At 41.3% G+C, this 20,456-nt stretch overlaps 1 protein-coding gene across 4 annotated transcripts in view; it reads left to right on the top strand.

Annotated features, from left to right (window-relative positions):
• Positions 1-19,961, top strand: part of nap1l1 (nucleosome assembly protein 1-like 1) — a 29,436-nt gene extending 9,475 nt beyond the window's left edge. The window contains exons 4-16 of one of the 4 annotated variants that reach the window (XM_071501684.1): positions 935-1,037; positions 4,057-4,198; positions 6,312-6,392; positions 6,789-6,917; positions 7,154-7,225; positions 7,305-7,444; positions 8,836-8,981; positions 9,104-9,123; positions 11,334-11,456; positions 11,628-11,660; positions 12,960-13,010; positions 15,087-15,123; positions 18,114-18,319. In XM_071501684.1, coding sequence (XP_071357785.1) covers positions 935-1,037; positions 4,057-4,198; positions 6,312-6,392; positions 6,789-6,917; positions 7,154-7,225; positions 7,305-7,444; positions 8,836-8,981; positions 9,104-9,123; positions 11,334-11,456; positions 11,628-11,660; positions 12,960-13,010; positions 15,087-15,092 — 1,046 coding nt within the window. In that variant the 3' untranslated portion in view covers positions 15,093-15,123; positions 18,114-18,319. Of the gene's footprint in view, positions 1-934; positions 1,038-4,056; positions 4,199-6,311; positions 6,405-6,788; positions 6,918-7,153; positions 7,226-7,304; positions 7,445-8,835; positions 8,982-9,103; positions 9,124-11,333; positions 11,457-11,627; positions 11,661-12,959; positions 13,011-15,086; positions 15,124-18,113 lie in introns of all 4 variants that reach the window. The other 3 variants (XM_071501683.1, XM_071501682.1, XM_071501681.1) reach the window with 3 other exon arrangements.
• Positions 19,962-20,456: the final 495 nt, after the last annotated feature.

Raw genomic sequence — 20,456 nt, 5'->3', positions numbered from 1 at the left:
GCAATGTGTTGGCCACTCGTATTGTACCATCTGTCACCTGTCTGGTTTTACAAAAGGAGAACACCCGTTATTGCTGACTTCCACCTCTTGTGCCTGTGCAGAACTGGCAACTTCCACATTAATAACCAGACTTCATTCAGTCTGTTCCTTGTTTTACTTCAAAGCATGCAGGAGGCAAACATACTGAAATAAAAACGCATCAGGTAATGGAGAGATGACAGAATGCTTTGAATAGGAAACTGCTCTCATACTGAAAACACACAATGCTGAGATGTGCAGGACACCTCAGTGTGGCTCAGATTTTACAGCGAGGATCAAGTAATTTAACTGAGTAGAAGTAAATAACAAATCTTCTTGTGCAGCTGCTGATTCCTGTGCCAAACATGTTCTCATCAGAGTATGAGCGAAACAAACTTTTCACACTCCTGAATTGATTCGTTTGCTGTTCTGTTCTGGTGGGAGTTTCATAAAGTTTTGCAAAAAGTATTTCAGGTGGACGTCCCATTTGAACCAAGTATATAACAAGCCAAATTTATGAAAACATGGGAAAGATGGATAAAGTGCATCAAACCTGTACGTCCATCATTTGCACAACTTCTTCTTTTTCTTGTATCCCCTTTTTAAAGGGATTTGAGTATCATGCAGGTACACCCCAACTTGGTTTTAGTTATTTTAATTGGCTTGGTTTCTGTAACAGTCACAATAATAATAATGATAATAATAATACTGGATGCATATGGTTGATTTACTTCATTGGTCCTCAATTGCTTCTGTGTTATCTATTTTAATTCAGATTCATTACTCTTGGTTACAATTGAGTCTTACAAAAGGCTTGGATGGAAAAGACCAATAAGTCATCACATTGTTTGAATGGATTCAAATTAGTTTGCCGTCACATTGCACTTTTGACTGTATGTGTGTTTTGTGTCCTCAGCTCGTCAGCTGACTGTGCAGATGATGCAGAATCCACAGATCCTGGCTGCGCTGCAGGAGAGGCTGGATGGTCTGAACGGCTCGCCGTCAGGGTACATGGAGAGGTGAGGGATCACGTTTATCCTGCTTGGTCCATCTACAGCTGTTATAGAGCAGAATCAGCCGCACCATAGGTAACAGATGTGCACCATCTGTAATGACGCTAAAGCAGGAGGGATGCTTAGCAGCTGCAGCTGATAAAAACTATTCAAGGTCCCATATCATATAAAGGTAGATTTCCATGTGTTTTTTCATTATAAAGAAGGTCTAGGTTCTATATTAATACTGTGAAAGTATCAAGGCCTCAGTCCAGAGAAATGCACACAGCCTGTATTCAGAGACTGAGCCTTAAAACCAGCCATCAGGACTTCTGTAACTTTGTGATGTCACAACAAAACAGCCATGACCCAGAGCCAGGCCAACTGGACCCACCATCCAACCTTACAGGATTTGGTTTCTCTGAGTGTTTACCTGAAATCTGCTAAAACAGTCAGCCAATCAAAATCAATACCACAAATATATCTTATGTATATCAACACTTCAGATAAAACACAGGAGAGGTTAAAATATGGAACCTTTAATCTTTTATTGGTCAAAACTACTGTGTTTTAGTCTTCATTATTAGAATATTCATAAAATCAAGATTTGTTTTTCATCTTGTTTTATCAATAACTTTTCATCATTTTGTTTAATATTGCTGCTATGGATCAGTCATAGGTTGTAATCACTTACCCGCTCTCAGTAGGTGGATGTTTTTGCTCACTCCAGTTACGCACTTACATGCTAATTAGTTTTCTAAGTGGTGACTGTGCGGTGTTGAGTAGAGACACTTTCATACAGATATCAAGTTCAAGTGAAGTTCAGTCATCATCTGTAGCAGCGATATTCCAGTAAAATATTAAGCCACTGAATCCAGAGGCGATGATACACTGAAGAGCCAACAATTCAAAGTGATGCTGAATGAATGAAGAGTCCATACAGAGGCTTCAGGCAGGTTTCATTGTGGTGCTGCCGAGTTGCTCAGTAGCAGAGAAGCAAAAAGGGAAAATTGGTGCATCTTCAGACATCACTTTGTACAGAGCTTCTTCACTGGCAGCCTGTTTGATACACAGCCATTGTTAAGCTTGAATTGACTGCCTGAGTTGAAGGATAAAGACAACTTGCAGGACAAGATCAAAAGTTACTGAAGCTGCTAAATTTTACCTGCATTTGGCAGCAGGTAGGAATTTAACCCTAACCCTATGCACACATGATTACTGGATGAACACTTTGGACGGAGACGCACTGGATGTTTTTTGTGCGTCGCAGCTCCAGATTTTTTATTTTGGCGCCCATGTTAACAGATTAGAGCGGACACTTCCTGGGTGATCCTCGTGTGATCTAGAGATTCAGCATCTCACCTGTTTTTCACGTGTGACGTGCACATCTTGCAGCAAATACAGAGAAGAGACCTGTTGATGTCTTATTGACGTCATACCAGGTATATTACACAAAACTAACACCTTCCACTATAGTCTGTATGTCTAGGCTGGATCTGAAAATGTCAGACAGTAAAAGAAAATGCATATGTGGAGACGATGGTGTTTTAGAGGCATTTTCTGTCAAAGATAAATCAAAAATGAAGGGAAATCCAACATTCAAGTATCCTGCAAACAACTTCCAGCTCTGTTAATACATTACATAGAAGGCTTTCTATAACCTTCTGTACGTTTTATCTACTGGACGAGCTGAAAGCAGCAGCTTGATGGCTGACGTTTATTTGTTTTATATTTATATATATATAACCAACCAACCAACCAACCAACCTACCTACCTTGCAGGATTTGGTTTCTCTGAGAGTTTTCCTGAAATCTGTTATATTTTTATTAGATCACTCAGAAAACAGTCAGCCAATCAGAAGAGATCCCCAAATCCTCTATTCTGATTGGCTCACTGGCCTGTTGTTATTAGAGCTCCAGAGAGAGGCCTGAGAGAGGAGATGTAAAACTACACTGAGATGGTTTGGTTCTTAAAACCACAAATATATCTTCTGATGGAGATCAACACTTCAAATAAAACACTGGAAGAGCGTAAAATATGGGACCTTTAAATTCATTTTGCATTGGTGCAACTAGAAACTCAGAGATAGACCTACTATTACAATATTCAACCACAATAACATAATTAAGGATAATAAAAGAAACTAGTAGTTATTAAATGCAAAGGCTGAATAATATCAACAGATTTAATGGTTTAAATCATTTTTCAAGCAAAAAATCAAAAATATTTAGTACAAAAATCTGATTGAAGGAATAAATTATTGGTATTAGCCCTGCTTGTAAGCAGATGGTACAACATCCTGTAATATGTGTACAAGTATTATCTAATTGACAGAAGACCAACTTTGATTCTTTTAGAGTTCACAGAGTGGAGATATATAACACTTAGTTATGTCCCTTTTAAAGACTTTAAATGTTGTCATGTTGAGGAACCCACAACATTATCCAGAGCAGGGATCAGGCCGTGAATCCTCGAAGCATAAACCAATAAATCTGTGTACAAATACGACATAATTTCCTCGCTGTGCTGTTAAATGAAGCAAAGCTCAATAAAAACTTGTTCTTGGCTTAGTTTCAGTTTGTTTAAAAGAGCGTACTTGGAAGGCCACCCTGACTTACTGGAGATCCTCTGGGGAGAGGGCTCCTCTGCAGTGTGCTGCTGTGCTCTGAAGCTCTCAGCAGATTAACTTCAGAGGCAGGGTCCTCTCAGCCACCATTTGTCCCCCATTATGCACCTTTTGTCCTGTGTTTTTTAAATTTAGAAGCCTGGGGGCAAAGGAGAAGCCTGATCACAAAATGATTAATACATCTATCTTTAGATTTCAGTATCTACAAAGGGCTACACAAACCCAGCAAAAACAGCAGTCCAGCTGTTTTTCATTTAATAGTGTTTGCTTTGCTTTACAGTTTAGAGATTTTGTGTGCATGATTGGACAGAGGTGCAGTAATTGTAGCTGTTTGCGGTGAAGGAAGTGAAAACCCCAACTGTACACCAGGATTTCTTGTTTACATTGTCTCTGTTGATGTCTGTCTCTCTCCTCCACAGTTTACCAAAGGTTGTAAAGAGACGTGTGAATGCCCTGAAGAACCTACAGGTCAAATGTGCCCACATTGAGGCCAAGTTCTATGAAGAAGTACATGAACTGGAGAGAAAGTATGCGGCGCTCTACCAGCCGCTCTTTGACAAAGTACGTCATTTATACACAGTTTTTATCCTGACTTTGACTGTTGATGCTGTGTTTCTGCAGCCTTGTTGTTGTCATGCACTTTGTTAAATGGAAGTAAATGTCTGTGTTTATGAAGTAACTTTCTGTGGCGGTGGAGCGGGTCGTCCACGAATCAGAAGGTTGGTGGTTGGACCCCTGGCTGCTCCTCTTCATAGACACTGAACTCCAAATTGTCCCTGATGCTGTGTGAATGTGTCACGTATTGTAAAGTGCTTTGAGGTGTCGATAAGATACTAATGCAGCCCATTTACACCTGTTTCTCTTCTGAACAGTTCAGGTCAAAAGTTTTTGGACAGTTAAACAATCGTTCTTCAACATCTTCAACTGGAAATAAAATAATGGTGACTTTGCCACAATCAGCCGTTGGGTTTGTGCCAGAAGAGCAGGCGCGCAGAAGGAATTATGTTTTCAGGTTGTTCGTCCTTCTCATAAACATGATGTGATATCTATGAAACACTTTTAGGGAATTTCTTCAATTGTGACACAGACATCCCCCTCGTCAAGGATGAACTGATTAGAATTTGGAGGTCAAAGATCAAGGTCACTAGGACTTAAAACACTTTTTTGACCCTAACTCACAAATCCATACGCTAATTATGACACAATTCAACACAAATGTCTAATTGGAACAAAATGATTAAGTGGTGACATTTTACATCCAAAAAGTTAACTTCACTGTGACGACATACTGTTGTGCGGAAACACCTCTGGCCGTTATTCAACGCTGTAACTCAGGAAGGTGAGATCGTGACCATATTTCTGGCAACTTGGCGGAGGGATACAACTGAGAGGTGGTGATTCTAGTTTAGAAAGTACCCAACTGTTGATTTTGGCAAACTAACTGTCTTTAATATCTGTGATAGATTCTTTCGACACCGATGTAAACACACTCGAATTAAAGCTGAGACTTGGCACTTAAACCTAACATCCATTATTTTATTTCCAGTTGAACGCGCTGAAACTGGAGGCTGAAGAACAAGAAATGTGTCCAAACAAACCCAAACAAAAACATTATAATAAAGGTTCAATTAAAATGCATGATTACTGACATTACAAAATACAAAGTGTGAGTCATAGCAGATTAAGAACAGCAGCAAATCTTTTGATTAAACTGGAACAACAGAATCTTTCACCTTTTTTCTTAGAATGAGTTCGACAGTATCACATTTGTTTGTTATACATTTGTTGCAGATTAGGTAAATTTTGTCTGTTAATTATGGCTTAATCAAGGTCATCTCGGCTCAGCTTGAATTGAATTTCCATGAGTTTCCACGGCCTTGAAATGCAACACTTCTCCATACGTCTTCTCAGGGGCACCAGTGAAATGAGTTGGTCCTGAGAGTATTTGTCAGTCTGATGTGAAGGAGTCCTGAACTGTTCATAGCTGATGAGCCACCAGAGAGGACGGCCTTATTAAAGATGAGCACATTGTCATTGTTCTAAATAGGAAACTAGGAAATAGATATTTTAGCTTAAGTTGATACCAAACCCTGTAAAGATTTGACCTTTAGATCAGTTGTGTTAGCATCTTAACCCTGAGGCCCATTAAATAACCTAAATAAATAAATGTCTTGTCATTGGTCTGAAAATGTGAAAAAGACTTAAAGGTAAATCAGACGCTGGTTAAAGAGGCAGTTTTTATACTCGTTTTGGGCACATGACTCAGCAAAATTGACAGTGTTGTTGCTCAGTGAGTTCGATCCTGCTCTCAACCTTGATCCTGATCTGTTTTGTTGTGAGGAGCCGTTTTTATAGACACTCGACCCTCATGTTTCCCAGGTGCCCAGTGCAGCTTTCCAGGTGTATTTGTTTTCATGTAAACAAACTGAGGATGGAAGCAGCTGCTTTACCACGAACGGCCGGTGTCATTTCTTTCCCTCTCCAGTGAAAGTGACTCGTGCTTGATTTAACGCATGCTTATTTTCTTCTTATGCTTATGTAAGGTTAACTTGAGTGGACCCCAGGAAGAGTACTTCCTACCTTGGTTAATGGGGATTTAAATAAATAAATACATGATAGGTAATGTTCATCACTTCAGAGCTGCAGGTTTAACTTTGTTCCATCTGGTTCACAGAGAAGCGACATAGTGAAAGCAGCCTATGAGCCCACAGATGAGGAGTGTGAATGGAAGGCAGATGAGGAGGAAGAGCTGACAGTAAGTAAGCAGGTACAGGTGACGTATACACCTGCATGCTTCCTGTCTGACTGAACATGTTCCTTTTTTATTTCTCCTGCTTTTGTTTCATGCATCGATCTTACATGCTTGCCCAGAATTGGATAAGAGTCACTTCCCAAAACTGCATCACTGCATGCAGCTAATAATTAATGGCAAGAGATTCAAATTCAGAATCACCACCCCTGATTGCAGCTGCAGCTGCAGAGCTGCATCTATTGCGGCTTTAACTGCAAGCTGTTTTTTTTTCTTCATCTGGTCTGCATGTTTCTTTGTGGGTGTAGGTGGTGAGAAGCTTTAATACAGTAAAATATGTGACAGGAGAAAATGGTTGAGCAAGCCGTGTGTTTTGAAGAGAAAATGTCTCCCTCCGACCAGGATGAAATGAAGGAGAAGGCCAAGTTAGAGGAGGAGAAGAAGGACGAGGAGAAGGAAGACCCCAAAGGCATCCCTGAGTTCTGGTTAACGGTTTTCAAGAACGTGGACCTGCTCAGCGACATGCTGCAGGTAGGCCCGTCCAGACGCCAGAGAAAATGGGTCACAGACAGTTTTTGCTTACTGCACTGGGGGAAAAAAAAAAAAAAAAAAAATCAGGGTTTGCTTCCACCTGCTGGTGAAGTTGTGTAGAGCAGCGGTTTGAGCTGGATTATAACAATGTATATAAGGTGTATCCTCAGCTGTAAGTTAAATCTATGCTCTGCTTCTTCTGTTGTGAGTGATCCCATGCTGTCTCTCCTCCTCAGGAACATGATGAACCCATCCTTAAACATTTACAAGATATTAAAGTAAAATTCTCAGATCCAGGACAGCCCATGGTGAGTCAGTCAGACCAAACCAGTCTGTTAGTTTAAGAAATGAGCTGTGTGTAATCATAATCTCTTTGGGTTTCTCCAGAGCTTCACGTTAGAGTTCCACTTCGAGCCCAACGACTTCTTCACAAACACAGTGTTGACGAAAACTTACAAGATGAGGTCAGAGCCCGACGAGAACGACCCCTTCTCATTCGACGGACCAGAGATCATGTGCTGCACAGGGTGAGTCCAAGTTTTGTTATTCATTTTATGTCAGCACATTAAGACCTAAGGCTCCTTCTAAAACCTAAACATTGTCTGAAAACAACCTCCTCTCACCTGAGGGTTTTCTGAAAAACTTGACTAAAACCTTTATTCTCTGCCTCTGAAGCAGATAGAAACATTAAATTACAATACTATCTGAGAGCTTAAACCTCTGACTTTTATTGTAAATCTTTGGCTTTACCTTGGAAATTGGATATGGCTGGAAGGTTTAAGGTTTGATTTCTTGTCTCTATCTGCTTCGGAGGCTGAGAAACAAAGGTTTTATTGGCAGTATTGCACCAGGTGACTCTTTACCTCCAGCCAGCAGTGATAGAGGCTCACTCCTCCTCCAACATGTCTCACCCTGAACCTTGACTAGCTTGTTTAGCAGCTTAGCAGGTTGCAGTCAGTGTCTGAATGTTCTAAGTCATTGTCTTTGTTGTTTGCCTCCATGTAACTGCTGTAATCTGCAGCCATTGTCTGGGCTGCGACTTTTTTGCGGCGAAACCAGTGAAAAAACAAAACAAATACATTTCCCATAACAGATTTTGTCTTGCTGATGTGAATTTCAGCATTTCATCTTTCACGTCTAAAAGAAAAAAGACATAATCATGTACTACTATCAGGTCTTAATGGGTTAAATTCAGTGAACCTCATCTGAGTTTTATAAGAATTAGTTTGTTTTCTGAAGATGGGATATGATACAGGGAGCTAGTTCATCCCACTTAGTTTTATATGTGACTCAGCTGATTGAATCGAACTGTTCCCTTTTCTCGGTTATTAAAGTAATGAAATTATTAAATAGAGCTGTCTTATGTATTAGAGAGGATTTGAGGTGGTGTTGGGTGGATGTGTATTGATGTATCTGTTGTCACTGAAGTATTGTCTATAGATTTACAGGGATCCCAGGAAGAGAAGCCACTGTTACAACACAGTAGTTAATGGGGATCTAAATAAATAAACTCTTGTGTTGCTGTATTGTGTAGTTTGTGTAGTTAGTATCAAATGTGAAATGTGTCATTTTCTTACCAAGTTGCTTTGAAAGTAAAACTTTGATCATTGTTTACGTGACATCCTGCTGTCAGAGTTTATTGTACTGTTTATAATGTCAGCCTCATTTCTCTCCTGGCCTGTTATTTAATAACACCACCCCCACAGCGACCAACATGACCTGCACCAAACATTTTCTCTTACCATTATCTTGCCACCTCTCTCCTCTGAATCATTTCGAAGTGGACACTGGCGACCTCACCACTGGCGCTCCTAAAATAAATCCCCAGATGTCATTTAGATTTGACATTTAAAATGCTGGATACTGACCTTGCTTTCTGCCTCCTCCTCCTCCTCCTCCTCTTCATGTTTCACCACAGTTGCACGATTGACTGGACAAAGGGCAAGAACGTCACGTTGAAAACAATTAAGAAGAAACAGAAGCACAAGGGCCGCGGCACGGTCAGGACGGTCACCAAGACGGTCCCCAACGACTCCTTCTTCAACTTCTTCACCCCACCAGAGGGTAAGAATGATGGGGCAGAAATATAAAGGTGTAGTTTAACATAGCAGGTGTGATACTGCATTGCCACCTGTACTGTGACAACTGTGTTTGTTAATGAACTTTATCTGTTTTATTGTTCACAGTCCCAGAGAATGGAGAGTTGGTAAGTTATTGTGCTTCCTCTACTTGTTCATACATTTCATACTTTTATTAACAGATACTTATGGTGTTCATTCAGGAAGTTTTCAGACCCTTTAGTTTTTCACAAAATCTATGTTGCAGCCTGATGTTAAAATAAAAATCTCATCAATCTAGACTCAATATCAGTTTTTAGTTTATTTGCACAAAAGTTATAGTCATTAAGACAATAGAGACAGTAAAGACAGTTATAGACATTAAATGAAGAAAAAGGAAGGACTGATACAAAGTCCTCTCCTTCATTTTAACTAGTCTTTAAAAACATACTACATGAAGGAATATGATATCAAACTAACTAAAAACATGGATTAGAAGGAAGAAAAACTATCTAAAATACTATAATCATAATGTAGTAATAATAATTTTAAATGTTTAAGATCAAATGATGACAAAGCAAAAACAGAATTTTAGCAGACCCTTTATTATGACACTTAAAATTTTGCTCAGCTTCCTTCCATTTGTCTTGATCATCTTTGAGATGTTTCTTCACCTTGATTGGAGTCCACCTGTGGTAAATTCAGCTGATGGGATGTGACATGGAAAGACATGTACCTGTCTATATAAGGTCTCACAGCTCAGAGTAAAACCATGAGGAGGAAGGAGCTGCCTGCAGAGCTCAGAGACAGGATTGCGCTACAAACTGCTTCTGCAGCATTGAAGGTTCCCAGGAGCTCAGTGCCCTCCATCAGTTTGGAACAGCCAGGACTCTTCATAGAGCTGGCTGCCTGACAAACTGAGCAGTCAGGGGAGAAGGGCTGTGGTAAGAGAGGTAACCAAGATGGTCACACTGGCTGAGTTCCAGAGATCCTGTGTGGAGAAACTTCCAGAAGGACAAACATCACTGCAGCATCACTCCACTGATGTGGGTCTTATGGGAGCGACTGCAGACAAAGCCTCTTCTCAGTGAAAGATGCAGGAAAGCTGCCTGGAGTCTGCAAAAAAGCAAGCAAAGTTTATTTATATAGCACCGTTAGACACTAGTCACAAAGTGCTTTATGATAAGATTAATAAATCAAATTAAAGCAAATGTAAAATGCAGAAGAGAAACAGATATTGAACACCAATTTAAAAACATAGAAGACCACATGCTACCTGAATACCTGTCTGAACAGATGGATTTTTAGTTGCTGTTCTTAAGAGTCCAAAACAGCTAAAGGACTCTGAGAATGTGAGAAATCAGATTCTCTGGTCTGATGAAACCAGGCTGAAGTGTGTGTGGCCTCGATTCTAAGCGCCATGTCTGGAGGCAACCAGTCACCACACATCATCGATATCATCTACCAATACCATCCAAACAGTGAAGCATGGTGGAGGTATTTCAGCAGCAGGGGCAGGGAGGCTGGTTAGGCCTGAGGGAAAAGTGAAAGGGGCCAAGAACAAAGAGGTCCTTAATGAAAACCTGGTCCAGAGCTCAGGGCCTCAGACTGGGCCAAAGGTTCATCTTCCAACAGGACAATAACCCAAAGCACACAGGACTTCACACAGGCAAAGGGTCTGAATACTAAAGTCAATGTCATTTTAAATAAAGTTGCAACAATTCTAAAATTGTTTTCACTTTGTCATTATGGGATGTTGTGTAGATTGATGAGGGTAAAAGTAAATTTCAAAGATTTTAGCAAAAGACTGCAACAAAAATGTGAAAATAGTTTCGGGGTCTGAAAACTTTCTGAACGTTCTGTATATGAGACGAATGTTTCACTGGTGAACTGACGACTTGCAGAAGAAATTAACTTAAGTTTTTATTTTTCTGCTGTGACGGCACTAAACTGCATAAAGCATACTTATATTAACCAAGATGGCTGATCTGTAATGCATCATATAGTCCTAATACCAAAACCATATATGTGACTTCACTGTCACTCAGCCAGTGCAGGTCCAGTTTTGGCCCTCATGAACTTTCAAACCTAAAGACAAACATTTTCCAAACAAACTGTTCTGAGATGAATCACAAGTTTAAGTTAATTTCAGTGCAATGTGAAAATCAAAATGTGGAGCTTCCACCATCAAAATACTTTAGTCTAATGTAGCTTGATACCAACTCAGACTGAAAACCAGTAGTTGTGTTGAACTGCTGAATCAGATTGGACCTTTACATTCAGGCCTGGTCGCCTCGTATTAAAATCTCAGGCCGTGCAGAAAACGGGAAACACATGAATGAAATGTCTCTCTCTTCAGGACGAGGACTCGGAGGCGGTTCTGGCTGCTGACTTTGAAATCGGCCACTTCATCCGTGAGCGTATTGTACCTCGGGCTGTGCTCTACTTCACAGGAGAGGCCATAGAGGATGATGACGATGATGTGAGTATCGGTGATTAGTTTGACTTAATTTAGAAGTTGAAGATAATCATCAGCTCTAATGACAGATTCCTCCACAGTTGTGTTTTCTTGATTTAAAATATGTGACTGTTGTTTTTGGGGAACAAACATTAAGTCAGACTGAACTTTAATCCTCGTGTTTGTGTTTTACAGTATGATGAAGAGGGAGAGGAGGCGGACGATGAGGTAAGATTATTTAGGGCACTCGGCACAGTTAGTTTGTGAAAATGATGGACCACAATGTACACGAGATGTATGGTTTCAGAGTTGTGATGTATGCACTGCAACCCTGAACTTACCCAGACATCACCTGGAGAACACAAATGTCTGCATCAGTTGGAGCAGACATTAAACTGACTTCACTCTGCAGCTCACAGTAACAAAGTCTGTAATGTCCGATTGAGCTGAAGGTCATTGTCTGGAGAATTGATGCTGAGCAAATGGATGTTCCCGTTATGCGACTGCCACAAAACCAGAGGAATACAAACATCCGAGGGTGTAGGACGGTCACTTGCATGCAGATGCCAATGAAAATGTCAAACTGGAGAGACAGAGTTTCAGGAAGTTCTCTTAAAACCAACTTCAAGTTGAGACTAGTGCACCACTGACACTTGAGCCCTGCGTGTGCTAACTTTACGTCTAATGTGGAGCAGGTGCAAGTTTAAAATTCAGAGTGATATCCATGGTAATAATAGGAAAAATATTGATCACACTATGATCACATTACCAGGGAGAAAAACAACAATGGCAGCAGGTCTTGTTTACAGAATAAATAACAAAAGGGTGTTAAGACGCAGTGCTGTCCTCCGCCCTGCAGGTTCTGAGCACGCTCAGGTTTTCCAGCTTCTTCCAGCTTGTTTGAAGGAGGAAGTTAGAGTGAAGTGTTGCTTAGAAGGGCTGAACAATCTGCAAAACAAAATCACGTTGCTGTTATTTTGGCAGATATTTCCATATAAGTCACAACTTAATAGTAATGGTTATTTTTGAATTAAATTTTCACTGAAAAAATTCTAAAATGATCATCACATGGTTTTTGTTGGGGCCTGTACTGAACCCGCATGTTCTTATCGAACTAGAGAATATGATTTGCGGGCTGGGGCGTCTCTGTAGCACCACAATGCTTAATTTGTGGTCTGTTGTGACACATTTTACCTTTTTATTTAAAAAAACCAAAACAAACTACAGCTCCTGTGATTTGGATATTGCACATTCTGCAGTTTCGATAATATTTCAATTAATTCTTCAGTCATATTGCTTAACAACAACAATCATCACTTGGCATGTATCCACGTGGATACACATTCTAAGACCAGGCGCAGCTATGATGTAGCTAAGACCTGCGTTAGAGTGAAGACCTAGTTTTCTCCCAACCAGCTGCTGCTCTCTGCTCCTGGTTCTTCGGACACTGTCCAGAGTTTAAACATAAAAACAGTTTCTTGTGTTGAGGGAAGCCAGTAGACTGAAGTTGTTCTGTGCTGTGTTCAGGAAGGTGAGGAGGAGGCTGACGAGGAGAACGACCCTGACTATGATCCCAAGGTGAGTGCACCCTACACACACACACACACACACACACACACACACACACACACACACACACACACACACACACACACACACACACACACACACACACACACTCACTCTTTAAAGATCTGTGGTGTCCTGAGAAAGACCTTACTCAGCTGTTCTCAACTCTGTTGGCTCAGGACGCTCGTTTCAGCTCAGACTGGAGGCCATGGAGACCTGCAGTGATCTCTCTGAACCTCTGATGTTTTTTTTTTTGTTTGTTTTTTTTTTGTTATTACAGTGAGAAATGTTTTTCAGTTCATCCAGAACCTTCTGGACGTCCTGAGCTGCAGGTCGAGAACGGCTGTGCTAAACTGACTTGTCAGATTTCAACATACAGAATACATACTGTCAAATGCATCTCATTTTACACCAGCTTTTGGTTTGCTTCAGCTTTTATTTTGTTGTTGTGATGTTAATTTGGCTCCCAGACTAAGACAGAAAAAACACCTCTCCTTTGTTCACCGCCATCTTGAACTTGTATTTATCACCAGTCAGTTACGTCTGACTGCTGCATGTTGTTACTAAAACCTGAAACTTAACCTGAGACAGACGGATGACATTCCTGCCTCATTTAGATGCCTCCATTTGTGTAGGAAACTATTATAGAAGTGTAGCTGGTGGAAGCACAGACAATGAAGTGCAAACCTGCAGAGGCTGCCTGTAACTCCACTGAGACAAATAACGGCTCCTCTCCTGTAGGCTCTGTTTATTCACTCATTTTCTGCATGGCTGCTTCCCTGATGGAGCTAATTTAGCCGTAAAACTATGAATAAGCAGAGTGTGCAGAACAAAAGCAGTGCAAGCTCAAACATATCACAAACTCCAGTAAGACAAATGAGAATCTCTTGATACTAAATGTGGTAAATAGTCTGGCCCCACAGTGTGTTGCTACACTCATTGTCTGCAGTTTTTGTAGTTGCACCATTTGTGCATACTATATATGAATTTTTCTCAGTCTTATTGCGCTGGTTTAGGGCTTTTGTTAAAGTGATACTTTGGGTTTTTTGACGTAGGGTTGTGTGAGGTAATTATCTATAGTCAGTAGATTTAGATCTGCACTGCCAGTTTAGAGAAGCAGCAGTTATGGGGCTTTAAGACAGAATGCAATTTGCACTGCGCTCGCCGCTCAGGTCAGCGCACTGTTCAGGGGAGTCCGGGGGGCAGAGCAAACATAGGCAGAGTTTTCCAAACTTCTAGTGGGACACGTCACTACGAAGCTCACGCTGTGTTTAGACTTTACCTTGGGCAACAACAAAATGTATCTTTCCCATGCTATGAAACTAGCATTAGCACTAGCCCCACTAATAAGAAGGGAGCAGCTAGGGGAATTTAGGCTTGTGAAAGATCTGTGTTTCTGCAGCGACCGGTTTCAGGTCTACTTTCTATGCCTGGCTGGATGCCTTGTTTCTATTGGTTGCCCCGGTGTTCACCACAGTGCTCGCACAAGCTTGCCAAATGGCATGCTGCACATGCGCTTTGCTGAGCGCAGTGACAAACTGCGGAGCACGCCATCAGAAATAATGGGTATCAAAGAACAGCAGTTCTGTGGCTCATGTCTTACTTGAACTTAGCCGAACCCAGAAGTCCTGTAGTTGTGCTTGTGTGCGTAGGAATACGGTTGACGGCTAAAACACATTTTTGATGATGTCCCCGTCCACAGCAGCTGATCTCTCAGCTTCTGAGCCAGTGCTCCAGCTGCTATTCTAAACTGGAAGCACGCTGATCTAAAAGTCACACATTGACTATAGAACCTCACACAACCCCTCGTCAAATAACCCAGACTATCACTTTAAGTGTTACTTGGTTGATTTGGCCTGAATCCAGGGGCTTCTTCTCCGACTGGAGCAGCTTGTAAGTTTTGACACTACATGATACGAACCAGCATGACCTCTGCTTCTTCTTTGCTAAACAAAAAAAATGTCTTTGACATTCTGTATTCTGCTAGTTTTGCTTTTTTTGTTTTTCTCCTATTCATTAATGTTTCTTCATCTCCGGTCACTTTGGCATCTTTTGTCAGCTACTCTTTAAATTTTTCCTCACTAGGTTTAAGTGGTGACAGTAGAAAAATAACCCTATCCTGGTAGGTAAAGCTTGTGAATTGTCAGCTTACTACCATCACACCCCCACCCTTCACCCCCACCTCCTTCAGGCTTGATTTTTAACTTTCCTTTTCCTGCCGTTTTTCCATTGTCCATCCATCTCTCTGCACCCCCCCATCCCACACATGAGCACCCTCTCCTCCTATGCCGCCGTGCTGCACCCTACCCCCGATTTACTAACCCACTGGTTTGTTGTTGGTTTTTTGAAGTTTAACCCATAGTGAGCTCTGCATTTGCACCTGTATCATTTCTGTATGTTGAAGATAGTCCAGCCCTCCCTTTTCTTTTTTGTTTTTCTCCATGTTGAACTCGTCCCGTCCACAAACGCAAGCTAGTTTTGAGTTTTTGTCAGGATGAGGATTTGTCTGTCATAGATTTTGTGCTTTATTTGTGGATGTTTGTTTTTAATACCCATTGAAACATCATTGGTCCATATGTCCATGGTTTTATCGTCCTTTCTTGTTCACATTAGTTCTGTTCGAATACTTTTTACTTTTTAATTCTGGGATGATAGCCTGTTTCTCTTTGAAATGAGGCCTAACCAACAGTTGGCAGTTTTCATTAATACAAGAAATGCCAACAAAGTTTTAATACCTCTGAGGGGGGCATCATTGTCAGCAGTAACAGCCTGTTCTCTGTTTTCATTAGAAATGTGACTGAAAAAAGAAAAAGAGGAAACACTAAAAGTCAAGATGAATCTTTCAACAGATGCTGCATTCTAGTCTGCAGTAGAAGCAGAGATAGTAGTGTAGTCAAGTATGTCACATAAAGGGGAGTCATTTTGGACTCAAAACTTTCAAGGGTTCAGTAAAGGCCAAGTGTATTGCACAATGGCCAATATGACCTTGCCTCGTGCAGTCAGTGTGGCATCAGGCCATTGAGAGCAGCCTGAACAGCTGCAGTGTGCCATCACCTCCAGAGGAGTCTAATGTCTGCTGGAAGGACGCCCTGCTTCCAGTATGATGGGTCTTAGTTATCTGTCTGTGCATTTTTTACCTCTTTATATATTGTATAATATATAGTGTTTACTTTGTTTTTGTCAGCTAATTAATTAAAGCTCAGGCCTGAGGTTACGTTTGAGGTGTTTACATTTGTTAACTTGTAGCAACAACAGAAATGAGCACCTTTGGTAGATACCAGTGTCTCAAAGCTTGTTTTCTATAGTGTATACTCTTCAAACGGCTCCATAACCTCAGCTGTTACACTTTTATTTACTTATCTAGATCCCAACATAAGTTCACTATCAGCAAACTTGAAGAACTTCAGTCATTTACAATGGAGGTGATATAGTTCAGTTAATTCTCAGCCAAGTGCGGATTGAAAATACCTACACCTGGACATACTTTTCAATGGTGCACAATCCATACATTGGCCAGGCCTATATTATCAATGGATTTATCACAGTTAGATCTGGACTGGTGAATAGTTATTTATTTATTTATTTATTTATTTTTTTTTTCCATTAGCATAATGTCCAGTTTCCTGGTTGTTTAAGGCTACGTCAACACTTCCATGTTTTCATTTTAGAATGAAAACAATCGACAAACGTTTTAGCTCCATATCAGAAAAAATCTCCATCCATACTATCACATCTGAAAACAGATTTCAGGAAGATGTAACAGCAAAGACAGTAGTTCAGTTAAATTCTGCATTTTAGTGCTACAACAGCTGCTACAAAAAACAAGCTCTGTAACACTTGTAATTCATTATCCACGCTGCATTCATGACTGGTAGTTGAGGCTAAGAGCAACCGTGGACGTCATCATTTCTAAAGGTATCTATTAGGAGAAAACTCCGAAGTAGTGTGAACGGTCGGCGTAAAGGTAGAAAAAGAGATGCATTTTAAAACTAAAATGTTGTAGTGTGGATGTAGCCTGAGTGATAAACTTGTATAAGCTCATATATCAGTAATAATTATAAACATTAAGTGCTGGTTGGGGTCTATTGCGTAGATTTCTGAACATACTAAAAATCTTAATCAGAATCAGAATTGGCTGCAAAAACGTCTTGACGATAAAAACTTTACAGGTTTGACCGCAGTGCCACGTAACACTATAGTCCTCATTAGTCTGAGCATGATACAGCTTGACACCAATGTCCCCCTTAGCCTGTATGCAGCGATTTGACTGCTGACTCCCAGATCTGAATATGTTCCCCCCTGGTGGCTCATTGACCTCAGTGTTTGTACCAACATATTGTCCTGGGTGTGAATCCAGACTAAGACATTGTGCTACATCCCAGTTTTTCAGTTTGATGACTTTGTAATTTAGAAACACTTACAGTCTGGGGTCCCAGGAGCCTAATGCTTAAGGTGCATACCACATAGCTGCTGACTCTTTAGCTGGCGGACCCTTGTTTCGTACAATACCCCTCCTTCCCCACTTGTCCTGTCTGCATCTGTATTTGTACTACTGCTATCAAGAAGGCAAGAATCACCCACAGTCCAATTATTCTTGGGGGGACATTGCCTACCTTAGCAATAGTGGAAAGATGACCAAAAGTAAAAGATAAAGGCAGAACAAAGGTCCCTGGATGGATTAAACTCGGGGACATTGCTTTCATGGTTGGTCTCCTAATCCTTCAACCTTGGGGACACTTTGTACACTTGCTCAACCTTTGTACCCCGAAGGTGCAGATGTAGCATTTGTACCAGGTCTTGGGTCACTTAAGAGGATGTTGATCCCAAACACTTGACAGCCATAGCACTGTAACCAGCGATCACTAGTGATCACAGTCTGTCAGTCATCAAGTTTGTATCTGTGGTTTGTCTTTTTGTGGTTGTGTGTTCAGAACAGTCTGGACAGGAAACTTTTCAGACTGTACTCAGGTTTTTAGAAGCTTGTCTTGAAGTGGTTTGGGTGTGTGTAGATTAGATTGTATTATGACAGAGGGATGTGTGTCTGTTTGGAGTAATGCTGGTTTTAACCATCCCCCCCTCCCTTCCTCTCCCCATCCCTGTGATTTCTTACAGAAGGATGCAGCCCCCCCAGCTGAGTGCAAGCAGCAGTGAAGCCTGGCCTGGCTGCCTCGAGGATCAACTGCACTGTAACGGCTTCTCAAATTTAAAAAATGGGAAAAAAAAGAAAAAAAAGGATTTAAAAAAAAAAATAGTTACTTACCGCCTTATAATGTTTTGTATTTTTCTTGGTAGAGAATTTGAAGAAAAAAAGGTTTCAAGATTTTTGTTACAAAACTCATGGTAATATACTGCTGAGCTGTGAGGCTCAATATACATAGTATTTTACTAGACCTGTTTTTTCCTTCTCTTCCTCCTTCTCTGTAAAATAGATAGAATACAGGAAAAAAACTCCCTCAAAAAGCATGAACTTGTTTCTTCACTGCTAAACTAGTTTGGGTTCTTGTGAAGTCTTTTGTTGTATTTGCTCTTAGACAACAGCTGTGGTTTAGACTGCATCACGGCGACGTCAGTTCATTGATAACCCCCCCACCCCTTCCTCCTCTTTCTCCTACCAAAGTTCCAGGTTGGTCAGTTCTGGTTGTCCCAGTTGAATCTTTTTTAATTCTTAGCGGGGCCTTTAGCACTTGTTAAAGCACTGTAGCATTTCCAGCGCACAGATGGGTGTCCAGCAGCCGGGTGTCCATTCCAGTTTGTCTAATCTTGCTGAGCATGAGATCTGGAGTTGGTGTTTGTCACTTCCTGTGCCATTTGTGTTCGACGACTTTCCGCTCTTGATACATTCCAGTAAGCAGACTGGCTGTGGCACCATCGGTATACCTCTCTCAAAAGGAGTCCACTTCTCTTCAACTTTGACGGACTCTTCTAAATTAAACAAAAAGGAAGTTTGCATTGACTGCTTCGTCGCATATTGGTTTGCTCCCTGGGCTCGGTGAAGTCCGGTGGAGTCTCTTGAACATTCCAGAGAATTCCATAGGTGAGGAAGAGTGTGAGAGCTGGACAGGATTGGCCAGTTCAGGCATCATAGCCCCAGTAATCCAGTGCTTCAGGCTCCTTGTAGGCTCACAGTGGCATGGCTGTCGTTTCTATAGCACTTTGTACTAGTGTGTGGTGTACCCGTGGCGTCCTGTCATCGGTTATCTGTCTGAGTATTCCTTGTGAGCAGCACTTTGACGCCCCCCCCAACAGGGATGGTGCTGTCATCCCGCTCTGTGGAGGGTTCAACTTGTGCTATCTGGCTACGTTTCTTACTGGGGGAGGCACACTTCAGAGAGGAACGGGGTTGGGCAGATGTAGCACAGGGGATGGCGAGGAAAGACCGAACCAGGGTTTGAAGTGTATCGATGTGTCAGGTTCACAAAAAGCCCAATTTTTCTTCAGTTTACCTCTTGTGTCGCCGATGTGTGACTGGTCAGGTGACTCTGGTGGACCTCAGCCTAGCCCCTGAGGCCTCTGTTCATTTTTATCACTGTGAAAGAAAGAGGGGAAGCGTGATAAGGCCATTGTGTGGCCAATGACCCACTGCCCTCCCCACCCCCAAACCCTCCTTACCTTTGTTACCCAGAAGGCCACAGAGAAGCATGTCAGAGCAATATCTAAAGCCAGGAGGGGGGACCAAGATGAACCGTAGCCTGCCTCCTCCCCAGTCCATTCTTAATGCCTTTTTAGTTGTGAGAACAGCCATGTGTTGGTTGTGTTGGGCAGCATTGTGTCCACTGTGGAGAGCCAGGGTACTTCTCATTCTGCAGGGAGTATTCAAATCATGTTCATGGGAGAAGGACGGGACAGGGTTCTGTAGGGTCCTTCTCAGCAGCTGTTGTCAAGGCAAAATGCTATGCTACAAAAATACTAATGTACTCAATAACTGTACGTGTATGTTCATGAATAAATTGGTTAAACATGTCTGAGATGGTTGACTCGTTTTTTTTTGTTTTTTTTTTTTCAATGGACAGTTATTTGGACAGTCACACCAACTGTAGTAGTTTGGATGGTTGAGTTCATGGAAAACCTTTTGCCAGCAGGGGGCGCCATTGCTGTGAGGTTGTGCGTCTGTCACACTTGACAAATACTCCATGGGGAATGTGGTTTGCAATGAAATTAAATATGACCACATCAAATACCACTCAAACACAAGAGAGCCATTAGATATGCTAATGTAGAGGTGACAGTGATGGAAATTAAAAATAGACCGGATTCAAAACACTCAGGTTACAAATGGTTGTAGTTGAGCCCATAACACTCAGCATTAGTGTGAAAGAGACTGAGTGTACCTGAAATTTAAATTAGGACATCAATACAATCAGGATATGGCTGAATTAAAACTGAAAATAACAGAGAGAGATAGAATACTTTATTAATCCCTTGAGGAAATTCAAAATTGGTGTCATCAGATAACCA

Source organism: Trachinotus anak, unplaced genomic scaffold (genome assembly GCF_046630095.1).
Source record: "Trachinotus anak isolate AG129_WGS33_773 ecotype Australia unplaced genomic scaffold, CSIRO_AGI_Tana_v1 ptg000018l, whole genome shotgun sequence".
In the NCBI taxonomy this organism is placed as follows: Eukaryota; Metazoa; Chordata; class Actinopteri; order Carangiformes; family Carangidae; genus Trachinotus; species Trachinotus anak.
Note: the sequence above shows the minus strand (reverse complement) of the source record. Positions and strands in the feature narration are given on the sequence as shown.